At 40.9% G+C, this 22,699-nt stretch overlaps 5 protein-coding genes across 6 annotated transcripts; 4 read left to right on the top strand and 1 right to left on the bottom strand.

Annotated features, from left to right (window-relative positions):
- Positions 1-59: 59 nt before the first annotated feature.
- Positions 60-926, top strand: LOC135626689 (small ribosomal subunit protein eS27y-like). Its single transcript, XM_065132201.1, has 4 exons — positions 60-148; positions 305-406; positions 496-524; positions 619-926. Exons 1-4 carry the CDS (start codon positions 146-148, stop codon positions 743-745), a joined length of 261 nt encoding a protein of 86 aa, XP_064988273.1. The 5' UTR covers positions 60-145; the 3' UTR covers positions 746-926.
- An 809-nt stretch (positions 927-1,735) lies between these two features.
- Positions 1,736-3,535, bottom strand: LOC103971916 (putative pentatricopeptide repeat-containing protein At5g37570). The gene has a single exon (XM_065133712.1). The coding sequence runs from the start codon at positions 3,533-3,535 to the stop codon at positions 1,736-1,738; it is 1,800 nt and encodes a 599-aa protein (XP_064989784.1).
- A 1,533-nt stretch (positions 3,536-5,068) lies between these two features.
- LOC135626687 (chitin elicitor receptor kinase 1-like) lies at positions 5,069-12,647 on the top strand. Its single transcript, XM_065132198.1, has 11 exons — positions 5,069-5,301; positions 7,083-7,116; positions 7,352-7,486; positions 8,525-8,715; positions 9,222-9,311; positions 10,394-10,487; positions 10,592-10,743; positions 10,814-10,902; positions 11,798-11,936; positions 12,205-12,303; positions 12,387-12,647. Exons 1-11 carry the CDS (start codon positions 5,209-5,211, stop codon positions 12,549-12,551), a joined length of 1,281 nt encoding a protein of 426 aa, XP_064988270.1. The 5' UTR covers positions 5,069-5,208; the 3' UTR covers positions 12,552-12,647.
- A 794-nt stretch (positions 12,648-13,441) lies between these two features.
- LOC135627587 (mulatexin-like) lies at positions 13,442-13,921 on the top strand. The gene has a single exon (XM_065133711.1). The coding sequence runs from the start codon at positions 13,442-13,444 to the stop codon at positions 13,919-13,921; it is 480 nt and encodes a 159-aa protein (XP_064989783.1).
- Positions 13,922-19,826: 5,905 nt separating this feature from the next.
- Positions 19,827-22,512, top strand: LOC103971912 (probable protein S-acyltransferase 4). Of its 2 annotated transcripts, none has more exons than XM_009386071.3 (6): positions 19,827-20,152; positions 20,577-20,789; positions 20,866-21,174; positions 21,248-21,481; positions 21,555-22,056; positions 22,141-22,512. In XM_009386071.3, the coding sequence occupies exons 1-5, from the start codon at positions 20,090-20,092 to the stop codon at positions 22,053-22,055; spliced, it is 1,320 nt and encodes a 439-aa protein (XP_009384346.2). In that variant the 5' UTR covers positions 19,827-20,089; the 3' UTR covers position 22,056; positions 22,141-22,512. The 2 variants fall into 2 exon arrangements, with proteins under 2 accessions (XP_009384346.2, XP_064989703.1); XM_065133631.1 differs by having other exon boundaries at positions 20,019-20,152; positions 20,650-20,789; positions 22,141-22,279.
- Positions 22,513-22,699: the final 187 nt, after the last annotated feature.

The following is a 22,699-nucleotide window of genomic DNA, read 5'->3' as shown; positions in this document are numbered from 1 at the left end:
GATCTTATATGTTTCGATCCTACGGTCCGCGTTCTGTAGCAGACTCCTCTATATAAACCTCTCGTTAGGGCTTTCCTCCACCCTCGACCGCCCTTTCGGCCGCTGCTTCCGTCGGTTTCCGAGAGCTCCTCACGCTTCCGTCACGATGGTAAACCCTCATCTCCGTATTTATTTCACATTAGCCGATTAATAGTTCAGTTCAATCGATCGGCTATTTCCTGAATCCGATAATTTGTTCAAAGATTGATAATTTGTCCATTTTCTTGTTGTTGATCCTTATTCTTTTGTACGTGTGCGAGAACAGGTGCTGCCGAATGACGTCGATTTGTTGAATCCACCGGCTGAGCTCGAGAAGAGGAGGCATAAGCTGAAGCGCCTCGTCCAGTCGCCCAATTCCTTCTTCATGGTAACCCCACGAAGATCCTCTCCGGTGTTAGGTCGTAATCGTTATTTCTTGATTCCTTCTGTTTTCTGACTTGTGCTTGGTGTTCGTAGGATGTGAAATGCCAAGGTTGTTTCAACATGTAAGTATCTTTTATGTCATGGCTTTGAATTATTCGGGGATCTGGTGTTCTTTGTAAATGTTCGAGTGTTGATTGTTCTGATGGCCTTGAGCAGAACTACGGTCTTCAGCCACTCACAAACTGTGGTGGTCTGCGGGAACTGCCAGACTGTTCTCTGCCAGCCAACAGGAGGCCGTGCCAGGCTCACCGAGGGTTGCTCTTTCAGGCGGAAAGGTGACTGATCTTGTTTGCTAGTATGAGTTGATCCAAAAGGGATACGAGTCTTGTGGATCGAGATGCTGTTACATCAACTCCATTTTAGTTAAAGGGACATGTTTTGTTTTTGTTGGCTATCCTTTCTTGTTATTGAATTATGTTTCTTCTTTTATGACACTTGATTCTAGTTTCATCGTGATTTCTGCATGTTACTTGGATCATGGTTTGGCAGGATTGGCTATTGATGTTTTGTTGATCGAGTAGGTTTTCCACCTAATCTTGTTGCCAATTTTAATTGGTATCTCAAGTATGTTTGGCCTAATTCTTTTGATTGTATGTATTTTTTGGCTCTTTTTTGGGCATTCTGTTTTCTTGGCTTAGTTTGTTTAGTATGGAATAGTTAGAGTAAGGCATTTATCCGGCATAGTATGAGTTAGAGCAATAAGCATAAGTGGAGAAGTCGGATTAACATTACTAGATCAGACATAATTAAAGATGAGTTTAGTTTACCTAATTGAAGTCATATTTGGTTATTGTTTCATTGGTTTTGATTTTGTATGTATAATCTCTATCCACCATGATTATATAATCATTATTCTGTCCTCAGAATTCCCATCTTCTTTTCAACAATTTGATCTTATATGAGTAGATGGAGTTAGCTATCTTCCCAACCTTCGTCTGGCATCTTCTTGATGCTCTAAATCCTAAACAGTGATGTTGAAGTCTTTGTGAATGAGACATGATTCAGTAAGGGTAGAGAAGAGCTTTGTTACACGTTAGAGTGCTTTACTCTTAAGTAGTATGAAAACAGGTTCATTTTTGTGTTGTTTGATCTGCCAAGCTCATGGAAATTTGGTTTCTAGTTGCAGTTCCTCTGTGATTACGGACATTATTTAATGTGTCCCCAAGGAGTCTGAATGATTCTATCGTTGTATTTTGGATGTGAAGCAAGCACGAGGCTTATGGGTTTATCGACACCAACTCAGAGATGACCAGCATATGACAAAAAATTATTCTCATTCTGTCTCCCCAATCACCATAAGGTAGCCCTGATCTTTGAGCTCCCAATCCAACAAATCCAACACGATATCCAGCTTCCTGTCATAGACCTCACCGGTCAAGAACTTCGCCGAGCCACCTTCCACATCCACCAAACTCCACCCCGGCGGCTTCCTCGTCCCTCTGCTCCTCATCAGTGCCCGTACCTGCGCTACGCCCTCCCACCTCCCAGCTTTCGCATATATGTTGGAGAGCAGCACGTAGTTCCCTGCGTTTTCAGGCTCCAATTCCATCAGACACCTCGCCGCCGCCTCCCCCACGGTGACGTTGGAATGAGTCCTGCACGCGCTCAAAAGTGCCCCCCACACGCCGGCATGCAGCGGAACACCCGGAGGCACGTCGACGGTCATCAATCTGTACGCCTCGTCGATGCATCCTGCACGGCCAAGCAAGTCCACGATGCACATGTAATGGTCTGCTGTTGGAGCGATGCAGTGCTCGTCTCTCATCAACCGCAAGTATCGGCGCCCCTCGTCCACCAACCCGGCGTGACTGCAGGCCGTCAAGACCGAGACGAAGCATATGGAATCCGGCTTCACTCCCACCTCTCTTAGCTCTTCGAACAGTTCCATGCCGTCTTTGGCGCGCCCATGAATTCCCAGGCCACCTATCATCGAACTATAGCAGATCAAGTCCTTGTGCTTCCACCCCCGGAACAACTCCCACGCCTTGTCCAAATCCCCGCATTTCGAATGGAGGTCGATGAGTGCTGCTACGGTGTGGCTGTTCAACAACCTGCGGCCGCAATGGTCGATGTAGTCCTGAATCCAAATTGCCAAGCTGGGTGATCCGTAACTGGCACAGACGGAAACGATGGTGGCGATGGTGGCAAAGTTCGGTTCCACTTTGCATCGTCCGGTGGTGCTCAACATGACCTTAAAAAGATCCAATGCCTCGTCGTTGAGGTTGGCTTGCGAGTAAGCTGAGATCATGGCGTTCCACGAAGCAACATCCCGTTCCCGCATCTCGTCGAAGATTGATCGAGCGGCTACGATATCCCCGCATTTGGCATAGCCGGTGATCATGGCTGTGTGCACGACCGCGTCCTCCTCTCCGTTAGCTGGTCTCAGTTGCAAAAGTTGGTGAGCAGAATCCATCTGATTCACCGATGCATATCCACCGATCATGCTGATCCACGTGACGGTGTTCCTTCCCGGCATGATCTCAAACAGGGCACGGGCGGTGTCCATGTCGCCGGCTTCCGCATAACCAGCGATCATCGTGTTCCAGGCCTGGACATCCTTCGCTCCTGCTCGAACGATCCAGTCGAAGGCCGTTCGCGCCTCCGTCAATTGCTTACACTTGCTGTAGAAGTCGATGAGCGTCGTCTGAACACGAGAATCGAGCTGGAACCCCTGCTTAAGCGCATGAGCGTGAATCTGCTTTCCTTCCTGGAAAGCCAACAGTCGACCACAAGCCTTCAAGACCGACGATATGGTGAAGGTGAGGGGCTTGATTTCTGGGTCTCGGCACATCCGTGTGTAGAGCAGCAAAGCCTCTCCGCAACCACCGGTAACAAAAGACTGAGAGTAGCCTCGGATGAGAGCTGTCCACACGAAGACATTGGGGGTGTGGAGAGCATCAGCAGTTGCTCTTGCATGATATAGATCGCCAAACTCTGCGAAACTTCGTACGAGCTTCGTGATGACGAAGTTGTTTTGGCACTGGCCGCCGGCAACGACGTGGGCATGGACCTGCTTCAAATGGCCAATGGTCGTGCACAGCTTCACCAGCTCCGCCACGCGGTTCTCCTCCATCCGACTCCAAGGGCGCGCCATTACATGGTACTACTCTTCCCACATGCACTGCGCTTGACTCTCCTCTTAGGAATTTCCTCAAGCAGGTAGCAGGCGAAACAGGTAGACGCCAAATCGATCCCAAAGCCGCACTGTGACTTGACGAAGCAACACGACTACAGATCCCTTTAGAGTCTTGACTGTGTCTTCTTCTCTTGTTCTGTTTCCATCCCTCTCTCCCGAGGCATTCTACCCTTAAAACACGGTTGTCGAACTGTTCCCTCTTTTGAAAGGATCAAATAGACTCATTACTCGATTCAAACGGAGTCCCTCTCGTCGGACCATTTCGTCAATCACATACGTATTATGGACGCCGACATGAGTATAATATGTCCTATGGCGTCTAATCTCCTCGGTTTCCCCACAATTTTACCTAATCCTGATTGGATAAGTTGCCCGGGCCCCAACGGAGCCATGAGTTTTCGGAGTAGGGTCGCAATAAGCCGGGCTCGAGCTCGAGCTCGACTCGGCTTCTTGTCTTTAGGTAGCCGGAGCTCCAATTAAAACAGGAATCGAGCTGGAGCCCAACTCAAGTTCTTCATTTTGTTCAGTGAATCGATGTTTAGATTGACACATAGTTTATTACAATTTCTATTTAAAATAAACTATTTATTTTTATCAAAGATTCAAATATTTTATATAAAATATAAATTAATAACAATAACAAATACGTTCTTCTCAATTAATAAAAGGGCATATTTTACTTTTGAGTTTATTTAATTATTAAGAACGACATATTTGGCTCCATGATTTATTAATGAATGAATATGCAAATTTGGCTTCTTTAAAGATATAATTTCAGAAATCAGAATCAAACTTTATTCATTTTGACCAACGAATTCAACGTTTGACCAGATTAGAACCGTGTGGCTATTTGGCTCGTCCCCAATCGTCCATCTTCCTCGCGCCGGCGCGAACCAGCTCACTTATAGGCCACCTGTCCAACTCCCACTCGTGAGCCGCCGTGAGAAGACGACACCGGTGGCGGGTCAACTCTTCCCAACCCTCTCTCTCCCCCTCTTATTCCTCGCACCGGAGGCGAGGCATGGACGGATGTTAGGGTTTCGGTCAAGCTGCTCCTCTTCATCTCCGAACCAAGATGATACGATCGAGCTCCATCACCTTCGTCCGCCTAATTATCGCTTCGCTCCTCCTCGGACGATCGGAATCGTCCTGCCAAACAGGCTGCAATCTCGCCCTGGGATCCTACTACCTCACCTCCAATGACAACCTCACCTACATCTCCAACCTCTTCAGTGCCGGTGGCGCCAACAATCTCCTCCCTTACAATCCCAACATCACGAACGTCAACAGCATCAAGACCGGAGGCCGCGTCAATGTCTTCTTCTCTTGCGACTGCCTCAATGGCGATTTCCTCGGCCACAATTTCTCCTACGTCGTCGTTCAAGGCGACACCTACACTTCGATCGCCCAAACTGTGTATAAAAATTTGACAACGGTTGACATGCTGTCTACGTTCAATAGCTTTCCGGCGGCCAACGTGCCGACTGGAGCGACCATCGGTGTGGTGGTGAATTGTTCATGCGGTGATTCGTCGGTGTCAAAGGACTACGGGCTGTTCCTGACTTACCCTCTCCAGCCAGGGGAGACCCTGTCGTCGGTGGCTGCCGCTAATGGGTTCGCTACGCAGGAGGATTTGCTGCAGAGGTATAACCCCCAGGCAAATTTCAGCTCTGGGACAGGGATCGTGTTTATCCCTGCGAAAGGTAAGCCCTCTTGATGCCGGTGATTAGGAATTTTAGTTAAATGAAGTCTGCAAGTAAGTAGAGATTTCTTGTCTTGTGTTTTGACAAATCTAGTTAGATCTGATAATAAATATGGTTTTCTCAATTTTCCTCTTGTTCCGTAGGAGGAGAGGTTTCCAAAATAAGACCTATAGCCAGGGCCTGCCACATATATTTGAACATCAAAAATCATGAAAAATGAATTCTATGCATCCTTCCGAGAAATTTCAATGGTGGATGCCTTAAGAGCATAAAGGTGCTATGTCAATTTTGTGCAAAGTTCCTCGATTCTGTTAAGTATGATGAGACCTCCAGTGACCCAACGAACAGCATCAGACTGTATGATGTTCACTGTCTTTTACCACCCATGTATTTGAGCTGGCTAAGCCCATGCATATAAGGTTTTTCTTTCTTTAAGTGTCTCTAGTTCTTCCGGGGCAGCTGGTCCGAGCATAGTTGTTTTACACTACTGAAGACTCGTTATGTTGAGTTATCCATGTCGACAGATAATCCATAGAACAACAGAACCTGCATAAGATCTCACCATAGTTGCTATTTTAAAAACTTCAAGCTGGCATCTCAAGCATGAGTTATGATTTAATTCTGTTGCTAACCACCATTTCTTTAAGCATAATCTTTTGAACTAAACCTAAACATAGCTAAGTGGATTTTCTTGCAAAAAACATTTTTATTTATATACTAATATCACTCAGGTACTGTATTCGATTCCACAATGCTCTTGTTAGATTTGTATTTTTCCTCATCTGACTTATGGGAGGTACATATTTCAGTTTCACAAAAAGTCAAATCGCATTTGAGTTGTCCTTGCCACCACTGGAATACTATTTATCAGGTGGTGTGACATATAGAAAAGAGTTACTGAAGACAACCCTTCATGCACAAATCCCTACCAAAGTCGGGCTAGTATGTATGAGTTAGCACTTTGTGACACAAAGCTCGTGTCAGTTGGTTTAAGCAAGCCACATTGCCAAGAGTGTATCAGTATGCTTGACATAGTATGAGATGCATACTGACACTCGGGTAGACTATAATAATTCATTAGGTATGGTTGATATGCTTATGACAATTCAATCTTGGAACTAGTAATTGATCATTTATTTAATTTTTAAATTAGAAAAAAAATTCATTACATTAAATGACGTATATGACACTCACACGTGGACTCAAATCTGAGACCTAGTGCAACAATATACTAATCAAACCGGATGTATCAACAAAGACTAGTAATTGACTAATTACTTCATCTGTTTTGCACATTCTTTAAAATACAATTTTATATTTCCTGCTTTCTATTCAACTTGTTGTTTTGACCTGTTTACCGAATGATATTTCTTCCTAGGTCATTTTTGTGTCCATAAAAGATTAGTTAAAATACAGAAATCTGTAAGTTATAACATGTGCTAAGTTTATTAGATCTATATTAGTCCTGCATTTATGTGTTTTGTGAGTAAAACTGTTACAACCAAGATTGGTTTTGTGATATTCAATTGACTAAACTTATGTGGCATTTAAATACATGACTTCTATGTGCTAAAATTTATGTGGTCGGTTCTGGATGATCAAATTCTTTCAATCAATATTTATGAGAAGTTCAGATATCTTGTTAAGTGGCTCCACTGACTTTAATGGATGGAACTTTGTTTGATCTCTAACATAAACTTCTCATTGAAGTAGTCAGTAAACTGGAACTATGATTGATCTCAAGTTTATGACTGCTAAAATGATTTACCATGGTTTTGCAGATACTAGTGGAAGTTATCGTCCCCTTTCCTCAAGGTAAATATTGATAGTTGGCTACTACTTTAACTTATATTTTTATCTTCTAATTTGTTCTAATATGAATGTTTTATTACTGTACTATTTCAGTGCAGGTAATTGGCCGTTTTAGCTCTTGTCCACTAAAGATGCTTGTCTTTATCACAGAAGAGTACAAGTTTGATACATGATGTACATCTCATAGTCTTTCCAACTAACATGAGTAGCTTATAATTTCTGATGTGAAAAACAACAGGACTGTCTGGGGGAGCTATTGCTGGAATTTCTATAGCTGGAGTAGTTCTACTAATATTGGCTATATATTTATATATTCATTTTCAAAGGAGAAAGAAGTTGAAGAAAGCCTCATTGCTTTCATCACCACCTGAAGGTATCTCTGTGCTGAACAGTCATGGTATTTGTAATTACTTTCTGTCAGTTTTTCTAATTTATGAGGCAGAAATCATAAAAAGGTTCTGCTTTCTCCAATCTATAACTTTTACAGTCTGCGTTAGACTCAGTCTGATCTGAAATCATAAATGGTTTAATCAGTTTGGAAGATGGGATAAAGAGAACTTGTTGTGTCTTGAAACTTGTGCAATTAGCTTCGGCTGGATAAGGACAACGATTAGCTTGATTTGATAAAAGATAAAGAAAGATAATGGCTTGAACAAGGAATTCATTCGATACTAGGAAAGGAAGAGTAGCAGTCCCATCCTGTTTGGAAAATCAAAGAAGGTTGGATTGGATGAGGGTATGACCTGGTATATTCATAAAATAGGTGCTGAAAAGCCACTCTTTGGTGTTAAGGAGGTTTTCTTTGATGAGGATCTAACTTGATAGATAAAGATTGTATGAACATCACATGAGTACAATACATTATGGACCATGGGTGTACTATTATGTGTCTGGTACATACGTCATACTGATACATGATATATTGGTGCACTGGTAAGCACGGGTCCGACTGGTAAAGATCAGCTAGATTAAAAAAAAACTGTTTTAGGATTTTTCGATGATTTTAGCAAAAAGTCATTAGATATACATGGGTTTGGTCCACAAAACAATGAATAATGAATTGAAATATGTGTCGTATGTCTGATATGATTTGATATTTATGCTAATATTTTGGAGGGCAACGCAATGGACAAAGCACCCACTTATGCTAGTTATAGGAGGATCAAATGTTCTTGGTCTTACCTCCTTATATGGTGAGACTGTTTGCATTAACTTGTAATAAGGTTAAGACATTCCTCCATTCTTGAGAACAATCTAGATTGACTGCTTTGTGGTTAAGACATCAGATACCTATGCTTTAGCTTTTTCAGATCTGTTCTCTACATCTGCTTCTGATATGTTCTGGACACTCAAGGTATGGTAAATACTTGTTGGCTGACTGTTGGCACCTTCTTTCTTCTTGGAGCAACAGCTTCCATGTACAAGCCAGGAGTGGTTACATCTCCAGCAGATGGTAGTTCCCCATTTGCAGGTATTACTGTTGATAAATCAGTGGAGTTCTCTTATGCGGAGCTTGCTGCGGCTACAGATGATTTTAGCCTGGCTTACAAAATCGGAGGAGGTGGCTTTGGAGTTGTTTATTATGCCGAGCTTAGAGGAGAGGTTAGCCACCCAATATCATTTTAATATTTTTTAAAATTTACTTTGTACTGATTCCATGCTTGGCTACTTCTACTGTTGTTAGATGACATCCACCAAATGCACTTCTATGTTGTACCTTCTAAGATTCACGCGTTTCTGTAACATGAGGTCTAGAAATTCTATTAATAGAAAAGAATGAGGTTTTGGACACTTTTAACTTTTTAAATCTGTTGTGATTTGTTGCTGCAAGTTAAATTGCCTCACTTACATGTTTTGAAATCTTTCTTTTATTGTTGATTTTTGAAGTGCTAGATCAACTTCCACTGACTTGCAAGTTTAGGCATCTTGATTGTGAACAGAAAACCTACACAGGAGCATAAATAACTGTCAAATCTCTTCCATTCTTTGATGTACTTGATTTCAATTGTATCAGTAAAATGTTGGCTTTTCCTTTCTTCTATATCTACTCTTCTCTTAATTGTTTTTAGGTTTCCTCTACTTTTCTCAAGTTTCTTGATGTTCTGCAGAAAGCTGCTATCAAGAAAATGGATATGCAGGCAACTAATGAATTTCTTGCTGAACTGAAAGTCTTAACAAATGTTCATCACTTGAATTTGGTAAGTTTCAGTTCAATCACTTGTAATGTGGATGTGATGGGACCAGTAGTTTTATATTGACTATTTTTGTCTTCAATCTACTAATTTTGGTGGTCTCATCACTTAAGATATCAATTGTTATCAAATTCTATGGTGATATCTTGTTAATTTCTCAAGTCAATTTCTTCTGTCAAATTCATTTTAAAGTAGAAATTATTAAGGTAAATTCTCTGCTTGCTAGTTGACTTGCACATTCTACCCATCTAATGACGTTCTTTAATTTAGTTTAGACCATGGGATTGCAACACAATTCTCATGTTACACTAATTCTAATTTATCTAACAACCTTAATTACTTGCAGTTGCCTTTGCTTAAACTTAGAAGGCTTTGGAAGCATTCATGAAAGCCTTTGGAGACCTTATCTTCAATTTAAAAGAGTACCATATACATGATAATTCATGGATATGCAATTTTTTATTAATAAACATGTATCAGTAGCATAGCTATGGTCCAAAAGAAATTATTCTTTATCTATGAAAACTAGTTAGGTACGATAATGACTACGACATGATTTGTACAAGTAGCAAGTTTAAAATCCATATATATTGGCCAATCAACTTAAAATTGTCAAGCTTTTTGGCTGTAATGGTGAATGATTTCACATATTCCTTTCAACTAGGCTCTTGGATTCTTAGCATTTAAATCTCAACCAAAATTTAAAGATTCCTTAGCCTCTAAAGATCTTTTTAGCTGGATATCTATCTATCTATCAATTTACTTCCTATGACATGCTGCCATAGGACGAATCTGATTAATGTGATTTTTGATTACAAAAAAAGATTAAATACTGGAAATGTAAGCATTTGCTGGACTGCTTCAAATGTTTAAATTCTACAGCGCTGGAACATACTTGTTCAATTACAAGCTTTCTGCATGTGCTATGCCGATTTGTATTGCTGGTGAAATTGAAAAAGAGCCTAAATATTCTGTGGAAAATCTAGCAGCAAATAAGAAACCCCAAATCTCTACAGAGTTCTCGAAAACTTCACTGTCTACTATAGAAGTCTATTTGTAATGCTTAAATATTGTGACCTTTTATGCAGGTGCGCTTGATAGGATATTGTACTGAGGTTTCCTTATTCCTTGTTTATGAATTCATTGAAAATGGCAACTTAAGTGAGCATATGCGAGGGTTAGGTAAGAGGACTGTGCAAAAGTAGGCATTCTGAATTTGCTACCTATCAATAAAAAATCTTGTATTATTAAGTACCGTGATGCCAGGAATTTCTATTTGCTTATAGGTAGAGATCCTCTGCCATGGGCCATGAGGGTGCAGATTGCCCTTGATTCAGCCAGGGGTCTGGAGTATGTCCATGAGCATACTGTTCCAGTGTATATACATCGTGATATTAAATCAGCAAATATATTGATAGACAAGAACTACCGTGCAAAGGTTATCATTATCATTTTAACTGAAAAGCCAAACCTTTGTGTTCAGTGCTGACTATTTGGTTGTCTTGCAGGTTGCAGATTTTGGATTAGCAAAACTCACTGAAGTAGGTGCATCTTTGCAAACACGGCTTGTTGGCACATTTGGCTACATGCCTCCAGAGTGAGAAAAATATGAAGCCTCTCTTATCTCAAACACATATATATGTTCCTCATGGTTTCTATTTATGCTCTGTACATATTAATGCCATATACCTGCCTGTTATCTTGTAATTGACTAGTGTCCTGAACATCACATGGTCATATATGATAAAATATCCATGTCAAAACTTTTATGGATGAACAAAGAGGAAAACCAATGGAAATATTTTGAATCATCTAAAAGGCATTTTGATTGAGGGTGACAATGAATGAATGTAGATAAGAATTGACCTGAATTAACGTCATTTTCCCAACCCACTTTTATCCCCTTGTTTCCTTTAACTAAGGCTTTCCACCTAAAATATCTTGTTGAAATGACTTTTAAATTTAGGGTATTTTTGTGCTTAAACATTTTGTTTTTGCTCAAACTATACATGCAATTCAGCTAGGGTAAGAGCCCAAGGTAGCGACACCCAACCGGTTAGCTTGGTGGTGTGTATCTGGGTTCTATTACCATAGACCGAGGGTTAAATCCTCACTGGCTACGTCATGCTACTGTTATTACTTTTGTCCTTGATGATGAGCTCTTGTGCTAGGTGGGGGAAGACCTGGTATAGGGACAGTTATAAAGCATAAATTGATATGAATATTTCACTGTTAGAATAATAAGACCTCCAAAATATAGTCAACAAAGCAGAGGAAAAGACACCATCATTCATCATTCATCATATTGCATTTAAGCCAGTAATATGAACCATCATGAGATAACACTAAAGTTGTAGAATATTTATTATACAACATTAAGCGATTTAGTTAAATTTTCATGTCTCTGTAGAAATAGCAAGAATCAGAAAGCAACAAGCTCTGTAAAGGTCCATGCATGTTGTGCCTAGTAATTTGTCTAATTTATCATGCAGGTATGCACAGTATGGTGAGATTTCTCCTAAGGTGGACGTCTATGCATTTGGAGTTGTTCTGTATGAACTTATTTCAGCCAAAGATGCAATTGTAAAAACAGGCGGTTCTGTCACGGAATCGAAGGGATTGATTGCTTTGGTTATTTTCTGATCCTTTACTCATTATAAGCTTAAATTGTCCAGCATTATAAACAAAAATCTGGTTGAGGTTTACCAAATGACATCTACCATCCTGTTATTGTAATTGCATCATCCATTTCTCAGACATTGACTAGTTGTAAATCTGGTGATACCAATGTGGAATCACTTGTCTCTTTTGGAAGTCGAGGCTTTTGTTTGCATTTTACAAAACTTTCTTACGTCTGATTCAACAATGATTAGTTTTTTTTTCCTCCTGCATGCTACAGTTTGAGGAGGCTTTCAGTAAACCTGATCCCAAGGAAGATCTGAGGAATTTAGTTGATCCAAGGCTCGGTCAGGACTATCCAATCGACTCGGTTCTTGCGGTGAGAAAGTAGCCAATCACATAATTGCTTTGTGATGGCAAACCTTATATTGCTGAACTATGCATCTTGTTTATTTGTTCTAGATGGCATGGCTTGGAAAGAGCTGCACTCAAGAGAATCCTCAGCAGAGGCCAACCATGAGGCAAATTGTAGTTTCCCTGATGACACTATCTTCAGCTACCGAAGACTGGGACATCGGCTCCTTCTTTGACAACCAAGCTCTTGCCAGTCTCATGTCTGGAAGATAATACACGCCGTCTCTCCCTAAACTGCAGTCGTCATTTGTGAATCTGTAAGCATGGGACCTTTTGTATCATTTACCAATAATAAGTAACTTTATTTTTTGTGGTTCTTGTTATTATTCATCAAATCAGCTGCATGTGTTCTTGAAACAGGAATAGTGATGTAAAATATGTATCTTTTTGAGAGTAGTGATTTTTCATAATTAATTACAATTGAATCAAAAAGCAGAGTTTGAGCAGAATCAAGTTCTTCACCTGCAACAATGACTTAGCACTTTAAGAATCTGATGCTTGCACAAGAATACGTTATCCTTTGCTCTCAAGGTAGACCATCTTGAGCTATAGATTCTCTCTCTCTCTCTCTCTCTGTCTCAGTGTCTCCCTTTGTTTTAACTTCAGGCCTTGGCTTTTCTCTAGAAAAACATATTGCTTAATATATCATGACCATGTACTCTGATTGAAAGAAAATGGGAAATCCATCTATCAGTAAATTTTTACTTGCCCATCATACTTCTCTGAAGTGTAGTTTAATGGCAGAGTTCAGTCCCCAAAGGGGGAAATTGAAAGATACATCTGCTACATCATATCTTTGTTCAGTTAATTGTATGCAAAGAACCTCCCAAAAAGAAGCTTTTATGTGCGTGTGTTTATTTTTTGTTGTCATAGCTTTTACGTGTTGCAAGTAACACTTTTATAGGACACAAAATTGGGGGCATCTTTGCAACCTTAGCTCCCAAGACAAAGCCTTGAGAAGCATCTCTGCCTTCCGTCCTTTACAGCAAAGGCCAGACTCATCGTGCAATTTAGGAACTTCCACTGGCTTTAGCAGCCGTATAAGCTACCCTATCGTCCAAGGCAGGAGACTTCCGGTTCCAAGTGACGAATGCCCCGAGCATATGGAGTATAGTGGCCAGTTTGCCTCCTCAAGAAGGCCATGGCTGTGCTGTTGGCTCTTCGTCATCCCCATCCTGTCGTCCGCCATGGTTGCACGAGGTGAACCTGCGGAGGCACCGGACGACGGATCGCTGTGCATCGGCGAGTGCAGCACGTGTCCGGTCACATGCGCGCCGCCGTCGCCTCCGCCTCCGCCGCCGCCGGACGATAGGTCGTTGCTGTGCATCAGCAAATGTGACACGTGTCCGGTGATATGCACGCCGCCGCCGCCGCCATCATCATCATCACCGCCTCCGCCTTCCCGGGCGACTCCGTCACCATCGAAACCGGCACCACCGGCTCCCGAGGAAGGGCCGAAAGGAGGGCTGTCATATCCATACTACTACTTCTACACGTCGGAAGGCACGAGGTGTCGCGTGGTTCACGGAATCCTCGAGTTGCTGCCGCTGCTGCTCACTTCTCTTTCGCTGTTCCTCCGATGAACGATCTTGATGAGCTGCATGTTGTGTGTCGTGTTGTTTCCTTTTGTGTTGTGATTGAGGTAAATGAGTTGCTCGAGAATTATGACATTTTTCTTAGAGAAATTGAGTTATCTAAACAAATTAAACAAGGAGGAGACAACCAAATAATTGTTTATACATGCAAATTATTACAGAAAATCCCAAAAATACTAGGCATAGTAAACAAACTATAAATTAGCCATTCACAAGAAATAATCGATAAACAATGATTTTAAGATAAATGTGCCATGCAACTTGTGCTTCATCTCCACATGCCAAATTTGCATTTTAAGTGTAAGCATATCATAATATCTTTTCTTTACGATGTAATTTAAAGGCATGTAAATCACATTAAGAAAAAATATCATTAATATCTTTATCAATTTGACGTGGCCCGGACCCATATGCATAGAATTGTTTGAGATATCTTCCAGATGGAAACATGTGCTCACCCATATGCATAGAATTGTTTGAGATATCTTCCAGATGGAAACATGTGCTCTCGAGGTATCACCTACACGAAGATCAAGGTCAAGTAATTCGATGTCTCCAAATATAGGTTTGGATAATTCAAAATGAGCCATTTGCATTAGGTTTAAGATATATTTGAGAAGAGAGCTTGTGATTATTTTCCTCGTCACAATGGATGAGAAGAAAACTTGTGATTAAATTCTTTATCATAATGGATGAGAAAGAAGTTTATAATTGTCTTTCTTGTCATAATGAATGAGAAGAAAACTTGTGTTTGCCTAAATCTTCTTCCATGTAGACAGATGGATAGAGGGTGACTCAAATCCTACGTGGCAATCACGTGTTAATTGACATTGTATTCCCTATTATTTCCCCCTCCAAAGGTGTGCTTCAAGGTCCTTGTGAGAGGGGCTCGAAGAGCGCCGTTTAGTTTATTTATCATAAGAGTGTTTAAGATCTGTTTTTGTGGGTCGAGCTTTTTTTACTCATACATCTTGGATATATTTCGTCATGTGTTTTCATTATGGCATATTTCTACTAATGTAGGTTAAGTTTTTTCGGACCCATACGGCTCAAGCATATTTTGTCATATACTTCTATCATAGTGTATTTCTTTATACGGGTCAAGTACTTTTGACTCATGTATCTCAAACACATTGACCTTATGCATTTATCGTGGTGGATTTTTGTTGGTATAGGTTGGGTTTTTTTGACTCACATGCCTTGACATATTTTACCTTATGTATCCGTTATAGCAAATTTCTTTATGTAGATCGGGTTTTCCTAACTCATACGTCTTGGGCACATTAGTCTTGTGCCTCTACCATAGCAGATTTTTTTTCACGTGGGTTAGGTTTTCTCGACTCATGCATCTTATACACATTTGGTCTTGTGCTTCCGTCATGACATTTTTTTTTTTTCACATGGGTTAAGTTTTCTTAACTTGTACATTTCGAGCACATTTGGCCTTGTGCCTCTACCGTGGTAGATTTTTCCTCACACGGATTGAGTTTTTCCTACTTATGTGTCTTAGGTGCATTTGGCCTCACCTCTATCATAGCAAAATTTTCTTTATATGAGTTGGGTTTTCTTGACTTATACGTCTTATGTGCATTTGGCCTTGTGCCTCCATCGTTGTGGATTTCTCTTAGTGTGGGTCGGGTTTTCCGACTTACACGCATCAAGCATATCTTGCCATATGTCTATGTTATGATGGATTTCTCCTAGCGTAGATTAAGTTTTCCCAATTTACGCATCTCGAGCTCATTTAGCTTGCACCTCCATTATAACGGATTTCTCTTTATGCAAGTCGGGTTTTCCTAATTCACACATCTTGAGTGCATTTGGCCTTGCACCTCTACTATAATAGTTTTACCTTGGTGCGAGTTGGGTTTTTCTAACTCATGTGTCTCAGGCATATTTGACCCTTCATTTCCGTTGTGGTGGATTTACCTTGGTGAGGGTCAGATTTTTCTTAACTTATGCATCTTGGGCATTTTTGGCCTTGTGCCTCTACTGTAGTGGATTTCTCTTCATGCGAGTTGGGTTTTCCCGAATTATGTATTTCAGGTGCTTTTGGCTTTGCACATTTGCCATAGTGGATTTTGAGTCCTCCCGCCATAGTGGGCTTTGAGTCATCCCTCCATCGTGATAGATTTTGGGTTCTCCCATTATGGCGGGTTTTAAGTCCTCCATTCATCTTAGTGGATTTGGGGTCCTCTCGCTATGATGGATTTCATGTCCTCCCGCCCTAGTAGGCTTCAAGTTCTCTCTACACCATAGTGGATTTCAGGTCCTCATATTATGGTGGGCTTCAAGTCCTCCCTCCATTGTGATAGATTTTGAGTCCTCTTGCCATGATGAGCTTCAAGTCCTCTCTCCAGTATGGTGATTTTCTGGTTCTCTCTTTATGATAAGCTTCAAGTCCTCCCTCCATCGTGATGGATTTTATGTCCCCTGTCATGGTGCGCTTCAAGTTCTCCCTCTATCATAGCGGATTTTTGAGTCCTCTCGTCATAGTAGACTTCAAGTCCTCCCTCTATCATCGCGGATTTCAGGTCCTCCCATTGTGGTGGGCTTCAAGTCCTCCCCTCCACCATAGTAGATCTCACCATGATGGGCCACAAGTCTTCCCTTTATCGTGATAGATTTTGGATCCTCCCACCTTCATAGGTTTTAAGTCCTCCCCTTTATTATGGATGATGTTGATTCTGATCGACACATAGTGACGCCCTTCGTCGGAGATGTCGTGATGGATCTCATCGCCAATGATGGTCTCGGTGGTGGACCAAAGTCTGAGCTAATCGATGGGTGCTTATACCTAGCTCTTCTTGTTTAAGGCAGATAGTGATTGCAATAGCTGAAACTCCATAGAGAATATCAAGGTCTCTTCCATGGTGAACATTGGGTACATAAGGTTATCCTACATGATATAAGTGATGATCACCTTAAGGAGCTATCTCTCAAGCTTCTCATCATTGAGGGTCATAGAACCCTGTAAGCTCTCCCACATGATGCGGTTCGTGAGGGCGTCACTCAGGGTGGACTTGTCGGAGCCACTCACCCCCAACATCGTGAAGATCTCCCTGAGGAGCTCATCCTACATTACATAAGTGGAAATCACCTTGAGGAGCTAACCCTTGAGCTTCTAGCCATTGAGGGTGATGGAACCTTGTAGGCTCTCTCACATGATGCAATTCATGAGGGCATCGATCAGGGTGGACCTGCTAGAACCACTCGCCTCGCCAAAGATGGAATTCAATAGCGTCTTCGTCTTAGAGATCGCTTCTGGTGGTGGAGTTGATAGTAAGGTTATTCTTGCATAAGAGTGACAACTTCTAGTGCTTCTTCATACTCTATAAGAGATCAGCGAAGACGAGGATGAAAGGGATGGGGTGGGAGGCTAAGTGGTCACTAGCGCTACCACCAAGGGCGAAGCCATTGCTCTCAGCATCGCCATCACTATGCGTGTCATCGATGCACTTAAAGAGCTAATCGAGGGTGATAGACTTGCCACTACTGTCACCTCTAGAGTCTTAGTTATCGTTAGCTTGGGGGTTATGGTATGAAGAGTTGGTCGAGAGTGATGGAATTACCACCGCCACCTCTAAAATCCTAGTTATTGTTAGCTTGGGGGTTGTGGTGGTTGAGTAAGTCATCACGGTTAATGTCCTCGGCCTTTGCCATTTGGGAGGATCGTCAGTCGAATAAGAATATATTATCCATGAACCGGGTCATAGTATCATTTTGCTATGTCCTTTTATCTTGTTGGGGTTTCTTATTGGACATTGGTGATGGTGGCGCTAGTGTCGGTAGCGATTGAGCTACTGATCGTGGCTCAGACAGTGGCATCGCTTGTTGGGTTAGTTAGGGTAAGAGTGGAATTACAGCTTGCATTAGGAACACCTTAGTGGGAATTAACATATGGCTTGGGGTAGCCCCCGGGGGTGAGAGGCCTAGGTCATTGAACAAATGCACATATCGCATCGATATTTATATCAAGTTAGATACATCAACATATTGAAAGGGTGGATATTCTCTCCTTGAGCGAAAATACTATAGGTCTGGATAGCGCATCCTCGCTCAAGCATTTGTTGAGAGGGTTAGTAGGTGAACGTTCTTGTGACATTGGATCGTTCTTCTAATACCAAAATATAAGGAAAAAATATGATTGACATTTTGATCAGCTCGATGTGATCTGAACCTATATGCACAGGATTATTTGAAATTGTTTAAAATAATAATAGTTAGTTTGGTGGGTCAGCGACTCAAGGTTGCCGGTTACCTTATTCCCTATCAAATATAAAATCATTTAATAAACTAAAAAGAACAAGTGTATATTTATCTATTGATAAAAAAAAATCTCTTAGATAAATTCTCAATAAAGAAAGAAACATCATCGATAAAAATCATCAATTAGTGAGGACTTGTGAATAAATTGTTCACACCCGAAATATGTCGGACATAATTATTTCTCTCTTTCCAAATAGAATAATTTATAAGATTATACCACAAGTCAACAAAATCCTTTCAAGAATAAGGTGGCAGTCCCGTCTCTTTCCGATGAGCAATATATAATTTTCCCCAATAATATTTATTCTTCAGATTGGCGGCCACATTTGTCCAAATCATATTCACACGATTAATTATACGAGGCAGCTAATCATAAAAACACGGTGGCTTTATGGAACCAACGTTCCTCTCTCCGTTGATGCCCGCACGACCTTCACGTCGCACGTCGTCTCTCTCTACCTATGTATTCATTTCATTTCTCATATATTTATGTATATCATCATCAATGCTTTCTTCGATAATGTTGAGCTTGAACTTAGAACATCAATTCTTCTTTTTTTTTTGTTTTGGTACGTCCTGATGTAGATATCAAATATGGCAATCTAAGTTCGTGCACACATTTCATGGCATGATGGCTATTCCATGTGGACTATTTTTATGGGTTAATTACATATAATCTCTTATAATCAGTCTCATTTAGTATTTTAGTCCTTATATTTATAAAAATTATATTATAATTTTTATATTTATAAAAGTAAAATATCAAAATCTCTATATAGGATTAAAAAGATAATTTTATAAGGATAAAAATCAAGAAAAAAAGGTTTTATTAGAACAATGAGATTAAATATTTCACTTTCGTAAGTATAAAAATCTAAATATAATTTTTAAAAATATAAAGATTAAAATACTAAATATAATTAATTATAAGAGGTAATATGTAATTAGTTCTCTTTTTATTCATCTTCATCAACAATATTGATCAGTACAAATATGTCATATAAAAACGAAGACAAACTCAATAATCATTATCGAAGGTCAAAGAATTTATCCATACTTCATTTCTTACTGATAAAATAGATAAAGTATCAAAGAGATATCGTCGAGTGGAGTGTATCGACGTAATCTTTTGTATGATATTTTATTGAAATCATTTATTTTCCAATACCAAGTTTATGAGAAACTCGAATTATTAGATCATAATCCTCTAACAATCGCATTGTGATTTAGTAACAAGAGGCATGGATTAAATTAATCCTTAATCAGGAGAATGGTTATAAGATTAGGTAGGATTCAGACACAAAGTTCTTTCAATTAAGCTACCAAAACCAAAGTGGTGATGCCAGTAAACCACCCCAACAACAATGAAGGAGGCCAACCAAAGCAAACCATTACAACCTCATCTGCGCCAAACTAAACCGCTTAATATGCTTGAAACCATTAATTTAGGCTACAATAATTTAGACTTGGATTCATCAAATAAATAATTGGCGTTGGGATGTTCGACAACTTTTCTCTCTCTCTCTTCTCTCTATCTCTCTCTCTCCCCGCGACAAATCCGGCCGTAATTGGACATCCATGGCGCCTTTGTGCAGTCTGTCAACAAACGCACAAACAACGCGTTCCACAAATTAACACGCAGCTTCTCTTTCTTTATCTCTCTCCTTCTTGTCCTTTTTTTTTCTTTCTTTCTTTAGGAAGAGAGATGAGGGGGGACGACGTTAGAAGCAGCTGCAGGATGTGATCTCGACACCGGCAGGAAGAGTTAGAGGGACTCTCGTCCGTATCTTCTCCCCATCTTTGTCTCCGAGATCTCTCCCTCTCTCTCCTCTCTCTCTCGGCGAAGGACCCCCACGACCAAAGCGTTCTTGGGACCGTACCAAAGGCATGGCAACGCCGCCGCAGCAATCGAAGCCCTTGAGGCTGTACCAAGCTTGGAAGGGGAACAACGTAAGCCATCTCCCCGAGTCTGCTTTGGTTTCAGATATCTCCGTGTCTGCATCGTCTGTTTTGGATCATGAAATGAATGAATCATATAGCATGTTTTATGGCCGATGATCATCTGACATTTCTCGGATTCCTTTTGCTCTGTTCATTGGAATTGCACCGTCAGAAAATAAATTAACGATTGCAAAGGGAGATCGTATGTATACGGGAAAACAAAATCCAAGCGGATGGCATCTATTAGATATCAATCATCACCCTTTCCCAATTGTGTGCATAATTATATGTCGGTATAACGTATGCTTTCATTACAGCTTATCGTAAGATTCTACGCTCGAATAAAAATATTTATTTGTATAGAACATCATAGATTATGTATGATGCGACGAGCCTTTTTTTGATGATGATTCTTCTTGTGAATCTATCTCAGAGATTCTTCTGTGGCGGAAGATTTATATTTGGTCCTGATGTATCCTCGTTATTTCTATCAACGTTTCTGATAGCGGGTCCTTCGATTACGTTCTGCTGCCAAATAATCATCAAAATCCTCAAGTATGAGAAGCTGGACATGTCAGAACACGTAGTTCACCACCCCATACTTGGCCTTCCGGTTCTCATCGTGACATTGGTGATCACGATATCGGTAAGTCGATTCGTGGCAGGCTGCTTCTCTTGATGGTTTCATCTTTCACGATTCTGATCTATGATGGATGATGCAGGATTTGATGTTCCTGTTCATGACATCCAGTAGGGATCCAGGCATAGTGCCCAGAAACACGAGGCCACCGGAAGTAGACGAGGGATTCAGTGTGACCACCCCGTCCGTGGAGTGGATCAGTGGCCGAACCCCGCACCTGAGGATACCCAGAACCAAGGACGTCATCGTCAATGGTTTCTCCGTCAAGGTGAAGTACTGCGACACGTGCATGCTGTATCGCCCACCCCGTGCTTCCCATTGCTCCGTCTGCAACAACTGCGTCCAAAAGTTCGATCACCATTGCCCGTGGGTCGGTCAGTGCATCGGACTGGTGAGCTCCGATCCTCCTTGCATGCTTCCATCGGTGACCGGTGGTCATCATCCATCTCTTTCATTTGCTGCAGCGCAACTACCGGTTCTTCTGCTTGTTCATATCGACGTCGACGTTTCTCTGCATATACGTCTTCACCTTCTCGTGGCTGAACATAATTACCGAAAGGAATCACTACCATAACTCCGTTTGGAAATCGATGAAGGGCGAGGTTCTGTCTCTCGTCCTCATAGTCTACACCTTCATCATAGTGTGGTTCGTCGGCGGCCTCACTGTCTTCCACTTCTATCTGATGAGCACCAATCAGGTACACATTTCCACCACCCGAATGCACATTATATCCACGATGACTCAAAATCATTTTCCTACTGATACTACAGACGACGTATGAGAACTTCCGATACCGATACGATAAGAAAGAGAATCCCTACAACAAAGGTTTCTGGGGAAACTTCAAAGACGTGTTCTTCTCAAAAACCCCACCTTCCATGCATGATTTCCGATCGCTGGTGATTGAAGAAATAGTAGAAGCTGGGTCTGGATCTTACACTCCAAACATTGGCATGGATGTGATGAGGCCAAAGGAGAAGATTGACATAGAGTTGGGGAGTAAGCTTTCGATGGATGGCAATCTGTCCATTCCAAGCATACTGCAGAACTTGGATTACAGTAGCATCGAGGATAGTGCAAATGTGAAGGGTAGGCGAGAGGATGATGGATTGGATCCATTTGCCTTTCCTGTTGCTCAAAAGCCTGCTTCTCATGCACCAAAGCATTCCATGCAAAAAAGCTACGATGAATATGGATTTTCCGGAGATGAAAGGGCGAGTGAGGGATCTGATGGAAGTGTCAAAGATGACCAGGTCTTGCAATCAACATGAGGTGACACTTCTTTACGTGTGCATCTCTTTTTCTATGTGGACTTCCCAAATAATGTTTCCTCAAGTTGTGCATTGTCATATGCAGGTTTAGCTCAAGTTGTGATTTAGAAGCTCATATTTGGGTGCCGAAGACCAACTTTTTTGTTCTTATGGTCGTGGATCCGCGCGAGATGAGAGTTCGACGAATCGTCTACGGATTTTCTCATATATACAGAAAAAAAAAAGAAGAAGAGAATGAAAAGAAATCATCACTGCACTCTAAAGTAAAGGAAAAAAAAAAGATCAAAAAATTCCAAAATACATTTCTTCAAGTGTGAAATAGTAAGGATTGCATGCTGGAGTAAATCAAAGGGAGAGAGAGTAGATTCTCACCAAAATGTTGTGGTTTGTGCATAATTATGAACCGTTGTTTCTATTACATTCCATTGCTGAATTAGTGGTTTACTGTTTATATATAGAGAGAACAATATAATATGGAGAAGTATTTTTACTAGAGTTCAAATTCTATCGAGCATATTTCTCAAGATCTTTTCAAATAATCTCAATTCAATGTGTACCTCTGATGGCATCTTTTCTCCACCTTTTCTTCAATATGTATATATATATATATATATATATATATATATATATATATATATATATAT

The sequence above is a fragment of the Musa acuminata genome, chromosome BXJ2-11, assembly GCF_036884655.1.
Source record: "Musa acuminata AAA Group cultivar baxijiao chromosome BXJ2-11, Cavendish_Baxijiao_AAA, whole genome shotgun sequence".
NCBI classification, from domain to species: domain Eukaryota; kingdom Viridiplantae; phylum Streptophyta; class Magnoliopsida; order Zingiberales; family Musaceae; genus Musa; species Musa acuminata.
The sequence above is the reverse complement of the archived record's forward strand: the minus strand, read 5'-3'. Positions and strand labels throughout refer to the sequence as shown.